This window comes from Salvelinus sp. IW2-2015, linkage group LG25 (genome assembly GCF_002910315.2).
Source record: "Salvelinus sp. IW2-2015 linkage group LG25, ASM291031v2, whole genome shotgun sequence".
In the NCBI taxonomy this organism is placed as follows: Eukaryota; Metazoa; Chordata; class Actinopteri; order Salmoniformes; family Salmonidae; genus Salvelinus; species Salvelinus sp. IW2-2015.
The window spans coordinates 11609530-11623668 of NC_036865.1; the positions used below are offsets into that span (position 1 = coordinate 11609530).

At 45.1% G+C, this 14139-nt stretch overlaps 1 protein-coding gene across 1 annotated transcript in view; it reads left to right on the forward strand.

Annotated features, from left to right (window-relative positions):
• Window positions 1-14139, forward strand: part of birc6 (baculoviral IAP repeat containing 6) — a 161193-nt gene that overhangs the window by 106515 nt on the left and 40539 nt on the right. The window contains 1 exon segment of the mRNA XM_070434910.1: window positions 12731-12947. Within this exon segment, the coding sequence (XP_070291011.1) occupies window positions 12731-12947 (217 nt within the window).

Sequence of the window (14139 nt, forward strand, 5' to 3'; positions counted from 1 at the left end):
TCTCTCCATCTCCTTCCTCCTTCCCAGAAGTGCAGGCCTCTTGTGTTTGCACACTCATTCTCTTTTTCTTGGTTTCTTATCTCATTCCAAACCCGGAGCCACAGAGGGGGGAATGTGGCTGCTTTAGCTGAAACATGTCACTGCGTTGGGTTTGGTTCGACAAACAGATGCAGCCCACTGCTGAATCCTGAGCCGACCCCTGCCACTAGATGGAGTGACACTCCTTGTGACGTGTTAAATAATGCCAAATCGAAGGCCACTTGGAGATTAATAATGGAATATTTATTCTACATTTGTGTAATTCATGCGTAAAACATGAAACAAGAAAATGAGCACAGTTTTCATATTGCCATATTCACTATGCAATCTTATTATAAATATAAAATGAATTTTAAAAATATTTCTATGTTGTGTTTGTTGACATCTTTGGAGGAAGTATCGTACACTTGCACTTGCACACACACTTGCACCCAACCATGAACGTCATCCTATTCTCTTTAATATCCTAAAAAGCTCCATTCCAAGAATAGCTTTCAACCTAATGGCCCATTAAATAGAAAATGTTGAGCTGTGCTGGATCCCTTCGTTTTCCATGTCATTTAACTTCCTCAGCGCGTCTAAATTGGATAAAGTGACAGTACCGCTAAACTTTGTCACATATGGAAAGGGGAGATGTTGAATTACAACTTTCACAAGGTAGACATACGTCAACTCTGCGGTCTCGTTTTCTGTGTTTCCCGTCAATGTTAATCACCCACCACGTCTCCCTATCAAAATGACAGCGATAAAAATACAAATGGCTGGTGTGTTGTTACATTGACAATAACAGTGTAGGCCGAGATAACATGGCTGGGGTACTCAGAGGGTGCTGTTTTCTTAATGCTTGTACTTTCTTTTGTGGACCAGCAAAGGCTTTCTACTTTCAATTGTAGTCGCACATGCATTATGTATGCAGCTAACCCTTGACTGAGTTTCTCAACTCTGTCTGGAGTGTCGTATTTCAACATCACACTTAGCTTGATGTAATATTTCAACCTGCTCTTTGTGTGATTTCTGAGTAAAGTTTGTAATAGAGTATATTAGATGCCTCCCCCTTGCCTTGTGGCTTTTTGGATGACGTCTCTGAATTGCTTATTGGTTGTTCCAGCCAGGAGACATTTGAGGTCATCATGTCTTGGCTCCACTGCTACATTCTACTGTTTTGATCTCGTTCTCCTTAATTAATTGCGTTTGGTTTGCTCACCTCCCTCTCGCCTGTTTCTTTCTTCCTCTCACCCGTCAGTTTTTAGTCTCTTCCTGTCATGATAGTTAGCCCTATTTCCTGCAAGGGCTTGACATTGGGGTGACAGGCTGTTGATGATATGCAGATTATTTTAATGACGGATTCCCAAATAGACTGGAATCTTGTGATGCATACGAATTTGGATTAGTAGCACCAGTTAGGCACCAGTGTTTGAAGGCCCAATCTGTCTCAGTGGTGTTGACCCTGCCATGCCCACGGCTAGAAGACTGCCAGCCAATGCTACGCTCTCCCAGCTCCGATGAGAAGTGGTGTGAATAAATCCAAGGCGTTCCCCGTCTTCTCGTGTGTCAGAAGCAGTTGTGAGCACTGTTGAGAAAAGCCGATTAAACTTTAACCAACCCACATGGCAAAAATAGACATCTCTGTTGGTCTCTGACCTTCCCAACTCTAGAAAGTACCTGGGATTAACCACCCCAGCCCTTTGTTAAACTGTTTGCATAGCCATGGTCCTCCAAGTTTCTTTTTCAAAGTAAACCATAATATATTGTTCACCCCAAACCATTAAAACCATTGTAAGTCATTTTTAAGATAAAGGCTTAGTCTATAGGCCTTGTTTTTAATATACAGTATGCAAAGGGCGTCTCTGTTTTGTCTCTGGGTGGTTGAGATTCTGTTGTTTTAGAGAATGCATCAGTGCTCCAGTCCATCTCCCCCTGCTGCTCTCTCTATCAACTTATCTCTCCTTGTCTCCACCTCCCCCCTTCTTGCTGAGAGCGATTGGATGGTAACGGTATTCCGTGCAGCTGCAGAATTTATGGTGTTTTGGTGACGTAGTCACTGGCACCAGCGGGAGATTGATGCCCTCTGTGTCCATGTCGCCTCTCATGAGATGCTCACACATCATCCACCTACAATCCGCACAAACACACACTGCAAATCCCTCTGCTTGTGTGTTTCTGTGTGAATCCTGCCCTATTTCAGCCTCACTTAGAAAGCGGGGCAGTGACTTGTGGAGCTCTATTTTGGGTATGGGTATACCCATTTAAATTCAATCACTTTTTGACAGAACTCCTTTTGATTTGAATGAAATCTAACATACATATTTGCTCACTGTAGAATTGCTCAGAAAGTGACTTTTTACCTGAATAGTCAATAACACAATAGAAAAATCTAGATTCAGTGTGTGCAAATGTAGTAAGATTAGGGAGATAAGGCAATAAATAGGCCATAGTGGTGAAATAATTACAATTTAGCATTGACATTGGAGTGATAGATGTGCAGAAGATGAATGTGCAAGTAGAGATACTGGGGTGCAAAGGAGCAAAAAAATAACATGGGGATGAGGTAGTTGGGTGGGCTATTTACAAATGGGCTGTGTACAGGTGCAATGATCGGTAAGCTTCTCTGACAGCTGGTGCTTAAAGTTAGTGAGGGAGATATGGGTCTCCAGCTTCAGTGATTTTTGCAATTTGTTCCAGTCACTGGCAGCAGAGAACTGGCAGGAAAGGCGGCCAAAGGAGGAGTTGGCTTTGGGGATGACCAGTGAAATATACCTGCTGGAGCGCGTGCTATGGGTAGGTGCTGCTATGGTGACCAGTGAGCTGAAATAAGGGGGAGCTTTACCTAGCTAAGACTTATAGATGACCTAGGGCCAGTGGGTTTGGCGACGAATATGAAGCGTGGGACAGCCAACGAGAGCATACAGGTCGCAGTGGTAGGTGGTCTATGGGGCTTTGGTGACAAAATGGATGGCACTGTGATAGACTGCATCCAATTTTCTGAGTGTTGGAGGCTATTTTGTAAATGACATCGCAGAAGTCAAGGATCGATAGGATAGTCAGTTTTATGAGTGTATATTTGGCAGCATGAGTGAAGGAGGCTTTGTTGCGAAATAGGAAGCCGATTCTAGATTTAATTTTGGATTGGAGATGCTTAATTTGAATCTGGAAGGAGAGTTTACAGTCTAACCAGACACCTAGGTATTTGTAGTTGTCCACATATTCTAAGTCAGAACCGTCCAGAGTAGTGATGCTGAACGGGCGGGCAGGTGCAGGCAGCGATCGGTTGAAGAGCGTGCATTTAGTTTTACTTGCATTTAAGACCAGTTGGAGGCCACGGAAGGAGAGTTGTATGTTATTGAAGCTTGTCTGGAGGTTAGTTAACACTGTCCGAAGAAGGGCCAGAAGTATACAGAATGGTGTCGTCTGCGTAGAAGTGGATCAGAGAATCACCAGCAGCAAGAGCGACATCATTGATGTATACAGAGAAAAGAGTGAGGAACTGCAGTTTTATCTCATTTTTTATTTTTAGGTGAATGATCCTTTTAGAAGTTCATCCCATATTAAGCTACAACATATTCACACGTTGTAGCTTAGACCCCATTTTACATTGAATTTTTTTGTGTTGTGGCCACTATTGGTTGAGAGAGGCTCTTGAATACAGGGTGGGTGTCATTTTTAGGCTGATAAATGAACTAAAATGGGAATAAATAGGAATTTCTACTTTCAAATGGTACCACAAAGATGGAAGTCCACACATCAGAGAATGTTGACTTGAATGGGAATATCTGTTTTAAATGATGCTGTCAACCCTCCATAGGAAACCTATTGAAATCATAGAAATAGATAATAGAATATACATGACCATATAAGTTGACGTTCAACGGTGGGGGAACTGGCGTTCATCTTGTTACTAATTACAGTAAAAAATGGTAACTTAATTTCAATGGTGTACCAGCTTTATTGCAGTGATCTGAAGGGATAGGTCCATTCTATGAATTATATTTCTATGATTGAAAGTACACCCACCCTGTATTTAAGAGCTTGTCTCAACCAATGCCAGGTACAACACCACAACCAGATGTGAAATGGGCTCTACGCTACAACATATATGAATATAGAGTTTACGTGTTTTTAGAGCATTGACATTAAAGGTTTAAAAAATAACATTTTTTATTAAACTTCTTTTTAAAGAAATAATAAAATAGTTTAACAACACTGTTTGTACATTTTAAAATTATTTCAAACTATATATTTCCCAGTGACGAAGACATGGATTTCTCATGGTACGGTGGGTAATGCAAAATGGGTCAACTTTGAGCACTTACCTCCTGGATGTTTTGGCAGTCAGGTCCAAAAAGTCAGTTCGTTTTTGACCACTTCCATGGGCAAACATTTATGGRAAGTTTTGTTTAAATCAAAAGGGATGCTGTAAATAAGTGACTGAATTCAAATGGCTTTACACATCTATGTATTAAGTGACAGTGGACGGGGAGGCATTAAGCCTAGTTGAAGTGCCTTTTATTTTAAGGAGCCAATGCAGGGGTGAGTCATCAACGGAGCTGCTCAGGTGGGGCATTAACTTTTAATCACCCAACGCGTCTGCTCTCTATACTAAGCACCCAGCTATACAGCCCCCAAGGAGGACCTTAAATCACACCTACTCAAGGCTATCTGCTCCAACAGTCTCCAAAAGCAAGCCGTGGTCAAGATTGATGTCCAGTTTACTGTACTTCCGTTTCTGTGGGTCTCTCAAAGTATTGCTATTAACCTTAGTCTGTTATTTATCCTGTTAGTGCATTCATCTATTGGCACTGTCAGAATCAGAGAATGTGAATGAAATTACTGCCAATTTAAATTCAGGGAAGATGGCCCTCCTATTGTGATTTTTTGTGTCAACCTTTGTCACCAAGATGGCGTAGCAGTCGAACGTGTGTATGTCTTGTCCCGTGTAAATAGTCCTCGTATTTTTCGTATACATTTCGTATATATTTTAATTTCACTTTCCATCTAGGAACTGAATATACATTCCTACATTCCGCCTCACCCAATGTGGTACGGACCTGCTATTTTTTATACTTTAGAACCGTAACCCCAATCAGAAGCTAGCCAGATTACTAGCTAGTAGTCAGTTAGCCACTGCTGCGGTCTTCACCCTTAACTCGGACACAGCCAGCTTCAATACCGGGCCAATACCTGCCAGTCTGCAAGCGCGATATCAACCCAGAGCATATAGGACTGCTTTTTCTCTACCACATCACCGGATTCCTGACGCAAGCTCTGGACAATTACACCGTATYATCACAGCTAGCTAGCTGCAACCGAGTGGCTACTACTGGCTAACACCTCTGTCCCGAAGCAAGCACCAGTTAGCCTTGAGCTAGCCTCGAGCTAGGCCCATCTGCCGGCTAGCCGAAGAGGTCTACCAGCGAATTCTTGGGCTACAATACCTCTTTTGCCAATTGGACTGGACCTTTTTTTGCCGACACAGAGCCCTGCCAATCCATCACAACTGGTCTAAATCAGCTACAAGCTAATTTAGCCATTTTCTTGCCGCTGCTAGTAGCTTTTACCTTCTGCACAGACACCAGCCCTGTTATTAGCCTGGATATTACTCTCCAATTTACCAGCATCGGACTGTCTCTCGACAACAACGCCGGATTCCTGCCGTAATCCCTGAGCCACTACTTCTGATCCTCACAGCTAGCTTGCAGCTAGCGCAGCTAGCGCCACTGCCACGAAGCTAGCTCCAGTTAGCAAACACAATTCTACAATTCACAACCTCTCTTTCGCCACCGCCATCCGGCTTGGATTCTCTGTCGACACGACCACGTCTGAGCAGACCCCCTCCGTCTGAGCAGACCACCCCCCGGGCTACTAACTTTAAACGCCGCGTGCTAGCTTAGTGGAGGCCTCCCTGCTCCATCTACGGCTGCCCCCTGGACACTATGATCACTTGGCTACATAGCTGATGCCTGCTTGACTGTCCATTAATTCACGGTACTCCATTCTGTTTATTTGTGTTTTATCTGTCGGCTCTGTGCTTTAACTCAGGATCTGTGTGTAGTTAATCCGACCCTCTCTGCCTAGTCGTCGCCATTTTTACCTGTTGTTGCTGTGTTAGACTAGCACCCTGTTATTGCTGCTGTTATCTTACCTGTTGTTTTAGCTAGCTCTCCCAATCAAGACCTGCAATCACTTTATGCCTTATTGTATGTCTCTCTCAAATATCAATATGCCTTGCATACTGTTGTTCAGGCTAGTTATCATTATCATTGTTTTGGTTTGCAATGGACCCCGCAGTTCCACTCTCCGTACCTCTGATACCTCCTTTGTCCCACCCCCCACACATGCGGTGACCTCACCCATTGAGACCAGCATGTCCAGAGATACAACCTCTCTTATCATCACCCAGTGCCTGGGCTTGCCTCCGCTGTACCCGCGCCCCACCATACCCCTGTCTGCACATTATGCCCAGAATCTATTCTACCACGCCCATAAATCTGCTCCTTTTATTCTTTGTCCCCAACGCTCTAGGCGACCAGTTTTGATAGCCTTTAGCCGCACCCTCATCCTACTACTCCTCTGTTCCTCGGGTGATGTGGAGGTAAATTACCCGCGCCCCCCCTAAAATGCATGGTCCTCAGTTCATCCTCTCGGGATTCTCTGGTTGACCTTCTGTTGATTGTAAAAGCCTTGGCTCGATGCCAATTGTACTCAATACAGAAAGCACTCCTCACTCAACTGTCTTGCGGCTTACTCCACACTCTTTCTCTGCCTCCTTTTTCTAAAGCCAGGGGCAACAAACAACCTTCATACTCTCCTCACCATTCCTGGCCTTTAGGCTCCCCCACTGCAATCACGCCGTGATGTCAGTTGCCGTTGTCGAAATTCCTGGCTTAGAAAGCACAACAAAATTCTGGTGATTCCATAGGCCCATAGCTATAACATTTCCTCGTCAAGATATGAACTGCCAAAGGGGGAGGAGTTGCAATCTACTGCAGAGATAGCCTGCAAAGTCTGTCATACTTTCCAGTCTTTGCCCAAACAGTTCGAACTTCTAATTTTAAAAATTAATTCTCTCAGAAATAAGGTCTCTCCACTGATGGACCCCTTCCACCGCATGCTACACACCCTTTTCTTTGATCCTGTAATCTTTCCCCTCCGAATGCTCCTATCAGCTCCAGCTGTGCCCTGGACACCATCTGTGAATTGATCGCTCCCATCTAGCTTCAGAGTTTGTCTCTGTTTAGGTGACCTGACTAATTACTTAATGCTTCTGTCCGCCAAACCCCGTCCGGCAGTCCTAAGTATCAACAGCTTGATGCCCCTCAATCTCAGCTCACGCAAATCATCCAAGTGAAGCCCTCAGGCTTAGACCACCTGAATCAGGTATATTAGCATGGGTTGCACGGCGTCTATGAATGAGACATTACTCTGAAATCTGTCTCTCAAATACAGGACTGTGCTGGCTTCATCAAGATCTCAGCGATACTGCCTTTATTGCCTGATATCGGGCGGCGGGTGGCGGGTGAAACGACCAGTCCTCATACATGTCTCAATACGCTCTCTAAACACCTTCTGCGAAAGGCTTTCCTTAATCCTGACACTCCGGGTCCTGGGAATGTGGAGTAATATGCTACCTCATCCGTTCAGTTGATGGATTGCTGGTCATTCTTTAAAAGTTACTTCTCTCACCGTATTAGAGCGCAAGCGCATGGCTCGATTCAATATAGCACGAACCCAAGAACAGATATAGGCGTTGGTTTCACTCCCAGACCTGACTGCTCGACGCAGTCATCAAAAATCACTCTGTTGGCGTACGGGCAATAAAGCATCGAAGTAGACCCCCCGCTTCGATATGGCAACTGTCTCAGCTGGATAGGTCAGGAAGCCACTATACAGCAGGGTTAGTCTTAGCGAAAGTGCAAAGTGCCGTGGCTTTTTCCGAGCAGACTGCTGCATTTCTCGTAGTCTATACTCGCGGAGAAAAAGTTTACATCTTGAAAGTTTATGGAAACACGATGCACTCGCTCCTTGCCCACTGCACTGAGCTTAGGTAATGACGGTTCACTGTCTCTTCACTGAATATAAGGCGTTTCGTTGAGTTAATTCGGTAAATCTGTTCAACGAAATCGTTGGGGGTCTCAATGGCTGGCCATGCCCTTCCTCTCTGGCGGACTCAATTGGCACAGGGCTCCGGCCCCTTCTCCGCTGCTACTCTGTCAATGTGGCCTCAGCTGCCTCCCAGCTTCTACCTACATATCCAGATAGCGAGATGGTTCTGAAAGAGCGGGAAAGGATCCTGGACCTTATACAAATCCAAGTGGGCTTGACAACGGCGCGCCCCTATTTCTGAAACTGTCCGCCAGCCATCTCGGTCGCAACCCCTATACCCAGCCGGTTCAAATCCTCTCCTCGGTATCATCTGAGATCCCCCAGGAGGTATTGGGAAAGTCTGCCGGGGGTCCAGCTCCGCCCTCTTCCAAGGGGGAGACACCCTGGACCCCAAAGGCTGTGGACAGACCGTACTTACTATCTCAGTCTGGCCCACTTGCCTGAGTCTAAGGTCTTTCGAAAGCCAAGTCAACAAACAGATCACTGACATCTCGAATCCACCTGTACCTTCTCCTGCTGTCATATCCCGTGTTTGGGCGAGCGGTCACTGCGGTGCATCAGCCACGCTCGGGTACTTTATTACGATATCATTAGGCACAAGCAGTCGATAACAGAATTAACTTGTGGCAGCTTCGTCTTGGGGGTCGTCCGTTTCATCGGCCTTGGCCATATGGCTTTTGGCGACTTCTGCTAATCACACCTATGCTTATCGGCAGACTCCAGCTAGCTCGTTGTTTTTCCTTAGAGAACACTGACTGCTTGGGGCGTGGTTTCAGAGCCAACTCTGTTGCAGACAGAGTTTCAGGGTGTGTCAAATCGAGGATGGCGGGTGGGTGCTTCGGGGCGCGTTCCTTTCTCGGGCAGGGTGGGTCCTATGCGGGCGTACCGGTTGGACTCGTACACGGGTTTCAATTCTTTTGGGCGGCCGATTCTTTTCTCTGTAATAGGGAACTCGGAATGCGAGTTAGCTTGCTCGCGCGGCGATTCCTGATGGCACTCTTATCAGGGAGCGACCATTCTCATTAGGGGGTTGACTTTGGCCGACTCGACTATCCTAAACCGATCCGAGCTTCGGCGATGTCATCTACAAAATAGCTTCCAATACTCTACTCAGACACTGGATGCAGTTTATCACGGTGCCATTCGTTTTGTTACTAAAGCACTTATACGACCCACCACTGCGACCTGTATGCCCTAGTCGGCTGGCCCTCGCTACATGTTCGTCGTCAGACCCACTGGCTCCAGGTCATCTACAAGGCTATGCTAGGTAAAGTGCCGCCTTATCTCAGTTCACTGGTCACGATGGCTACACCCACCGCAGCACGCGCTCCAGCAGGTGTATCTCACTGATCATCCCTAAAGCCAAACCTCATTTGACGCCTTTCCTTCCAGTTTCTGCTGCCTGCGACTGGAACGAATTGCAAAAATCTCTGAAGTTGGAGACTTTTATCTCCTCAACAACTTTAAAATCTTATCCGAGCAGCTAACCGATCGCTGCAGCTGTACATAGTCCATCTGTAAACTACCCACCCAATTTACCTACCTCACCCCCATACGCTTTTATTTATTTACTTTTCTGCTCTTTTGCACACCAGTATCTCTTCTTGCACATGATCATCTAATGATTTATCACTCCAGTGTTAATCTGCTAAATTGTAATTATTCGATTTATTGCCTACCTCATGCCTTTTTGCACACATTGTATATAGATTCTCTTTTTTTTTTACCATGTTATTGACTTGTTTATTTAATGTTTTACTCCATGTGTAACTCTGTGTTGTCTGTTCACACTGCTATGCTTTATCTTGGCCAGGTCGCAGTTGCAAATGAGAACTTGTTCTCAACTAGCCTACCTGGTTAAATAAAGGTGAAATAAAAAAAATWAAAAAAWAAATCTGACATAATGATGTTTTGCCTTAAGAGAATGAAGGTCACATCAGACCCATGTTTGTTTCTGCAGCATTATTGGTGTGGTTCGATTTCCAAACCTTATCTATCACCCATTGAAAAATTCTCAGTCTGTCTTTCCTCGTGCAGAGAAGTCTATTTTGTTGGTTGTAACTCAGTTAGTACAAATGAAATGATGGTGAACGGGGGACGGACTTGACCATGAGAATGGGGAGGAAAGAGTGACATTGAGGAAGAGAAGTTTAGGGGCAACACACACATATATCACTGGGCAACATCAGACGGATAGCGGCATCTCCCACATCAATCATATCAGTTAGCTGAGCATAGCGGTAATTGCGTAAATGTATTCAGTAGGCTGGGGATTTGGATTCTGTGCTTTGCCGTCCACAGACAGTGGAAAGGATTGAGGCGCAGATTAAAGCGGAGAGAGGTCAACGTTCAAATACTGGGACAGGGACGTTGGGGCCGGGAATTCCAATATAAATGTAAAGCAGCCTGGGAGCCAAAGTTAGGGCCGTCCTGCTCCATTTGAGGCTGGCACAAGCACACGGGTGCGCTCACGTAAACAGTGCCCCACACACACACATACGTTCACATCCTCAAATGGTCATTCCTTTATGGTCACCGGCAATCTCTTTACACACAGACTGGATATGCCTTTGACAATGATGGACATGATCTTGGTTCAGCTGTGCTTCTGATTAAAGAAGCAATAAAACTGTCCTTTAGACTAGTTCAGTATCTGGAGCATCAGCATGTGTGGGTTAGATTACAGGCTCAAAATGGCCAGAAACAAAGAACTTTCTTCTGAAACTCGTCAGTCTATTGTTCTGAGAAATTAAGGCTATTCCGTGTAAGAAATTGCCAAGAAACTGAAAATCTCGTACATCGCTGTGTACTACTCCCTTCACAGAACAGCGCAAACTGGCTGAATAGAAGGAGGAGTGGGAGGCCCCGGTGCACAACTGAGCAAGAGGACAAGTACATTAGTGTCTAGTTTGAGAAACAGACACCTCACAAGTCCTCAAATGGCAGCTTCATTAAATAGTACCCACAAAACACCAGTCTCAACATCAATAGTGAGGAGGTGACTCCGGGATGCTAGCCTTCTAGGTTTTATTGCTTCTTTAATCAGAACAACAGTTTTCAGCTGTGCTAACAATTGCATAAGGGTTTTCTAATGATCAATTAGCCTTTTAAAATCATAAACTTGGATTAGCTAACACAATGTGCCATTGGAACATAGGAGTGATGGTTGCTGATAATGGGCCTCTGTATGCCTATGTAGATTTTCCATAAAAAATCTGCAGTTTCCAGCTACAATAGTCATTTACAACATTAACAATGTCTACGCTGTATTTCTGATCAATTTGATGTTTTTTTAATAGACAAAAAATTGGCTTTTCTTTCAAACACAAGGACATTTCTAAGTGACCCCACCCTTTTGAACGGTAGTGTATGTCTGGTTGTTCTTTTGTTTTATTCCCCAACTGGTAACCCGATGGACCCCACCCAAAACCCAGCACATTCTTTTTAACCTGGTTTCTCACTGGTCCAGGCTGGGGATGTTGTGGAGGCCTTTCTCAAAGCACAACTTAGTGGAACCAGTCTAGATTTTAATGGGGGTTGTAGGTCGACTGAGTGCACCTTCCCTCTGTCACGCCCCAGCCCAGTTCCTCACAAGGGAATGTTGGAGGTAGGCTCAGCAGGTTCGCCACCACACCCCAATGTTATTTAAACTTCCATAATGGGTGTGAAGTGGGAACTGTCAGTCCTCGTCATGGGGATGAGGGGGACCTGTGCTGTATGAAATCCTCCCATCACAATAAGTGATAGAAAAATCTATCACGCTGCCTGACTCATTATACAAAATGACACCCTGAGATTCATTATTTAATTATTTCTTATTTGATGCAATCCTGTATCTGGGCAAAGTGAGGGGTTGCTAGGCCCCAGGCTTAACCTTTTTTTAGATTTGCTTCCATTGTTGCCTGCTCTCCTGACTAGCTGGCTCGGCTTAATTTCAGGGACTGGAACACAAGGCTGTTTGAGTTGCGTTCAGGGACATGAGGTGGTATTGGGGGAAGTCAGGCGCACATTTGTTTGTGAAGAGTCTAAATTGAGTTCTGGACTTGGTTTTGGCCGCCTCAGGGCTGTTCCTTGTGTGTGCATGTCGTTTGTCATTTGTACATTCCTGGAAATGTAATCATCTTTAAAATCCCCTTTCACCAGCTTGCTACTCACTACGATCCATTTCTAGTCCTGCTGCTCCTCTCCACTCTCCAAGTGCAATCTCCGAGCAATCTGGAGTTCTCTAACCTGCACCCATCTTTCCTGTAAATGCGCGCGCACACACACGCGCACACACGCACAAAAAGAGGTTCACTCAAGGGCCATGAGACTGATACTTTTGCTATGTTGTCCAGGCATGTAATCATATATTGAATGAATTTTGATTTCTAAACCTCAAGTGTGTCTTCAGATGCGTCAGTCAATCTTTCTTTTTACAGCGGTGCATTGTTTGATAGCAGGAGAGGTGTCTAAATCATGTCTGTGTTTTTATTCTGTTTTTGATTGACTCCGAAACACTATTACCAGTTCTCTGTAGGCTCTWTCTTATGCGTTCGGAAACCTGTGTTACCTTCCTAACCCCTCGTTTCTGTGTTTTCTTCTCCCTCAGTACTGGACATGGCACGTCATGTGCCCCTGTACCGGGCGCTGCTGGAGCTGCTGAGGGCCATCTCCACCTCAACGGCCCTGGTTCCCCTGCTGCTGCCCCTGTCAGGAGACCCCAGCCAGGAGGAAGAGGAGGAGGAGCGCTCCGAGGGACAGACTTCTGTGGGCATGCTGCTGGCCAAGATGAAAACCTGCGTGGACACCTACACCAACCGCCTCAGGTGGGGACTTAGACGGACAGAGTAAGAATATACAGAACAAGCAAATAATTAAGTCTAATTTCCCATTTAATCAATGTGAATTGATGGTTTCAGCTGAGCATGAGTTTCAACTGTCCCGTCTGTCTCCGTAGACAGTGAGTGATCAGTGCTAGTGCAATGTAGACCTGACCTGTGGGTATGTGTCCACCCTTTATTAATCACAGCCCCACAGTGTGCAGGAAGCCCACGTATGGGAGGGAGGCGTGATAACGACACCCCACCCAGCTAGTGATGGGAAGTTCAGCTTTTTTTACTGACTCAGATCTTTTCAACTCATTCAGTCAAAAGGACTAATATTTTTCTGCTTATTTTGTTCATTTGTTTAGTCATGCCCAGAGCACGCAGGAGGCAGGACCCCTTACCGGCGAACAATGAACTGAAAACTCAAGTCATGATTCTCATTTACCATAGGTGGCTTATTGGAGCTGTTATTCATGAGACTTATGAAAGTGTGCTTCAAACAATGTACGTTTTGTGATTGCTAGGCATACAAATACAATGATTTATGTATACCTTTGAAATTAGTTCTAGTTGTGGCCGCAACGGGACTAGATTGTGAACAACTCTTGGCTGAATGACTTTGACTGCCATGAGGGAAATAAGCACCTATTGTTTACGAAAGGCAGCAACCCCCCAAACGATTCATTCTCGGTTTCGAGTGGTTGTTGAGCAGAGGCAGGCTGTCTGCAATGTTTTGGTTCTTCAAAGCTCTGTCCACCAATAACATTCAATAATCAATGAATTGCATTCATTCTTACACCATGCGATCAATTATTACTGTCTTTTTCTTCTCGATGTTGCCTGCGTGCACATGATAGACAGTTGATTGTCGCAGCATGTCTCCAGAGCCTGTGAGTCGAAGGAGAGATTATTAATCCTGCTGTAGATTTCATTGAGGCCAGCAGGTCAAACAACCCCCCCCCCCAAAAAATAAAATTGATTCATGACTCATGTCGGTAAATAGAGTAGTTTAAAACTGCACATCACTACAACCAGCCCAGTGCTGACTGTGGGCTTGACGCAACGACAGTAGCAAGGACACCTCAAGAGAAGCAAAGGCACTCTTTACCTCTCTACCAGGTCAGAACCCTACGTACATCCGCCCAGCCCACGGGATCATCAATATTCCATGGGAACCCAACCCCGTCAATAT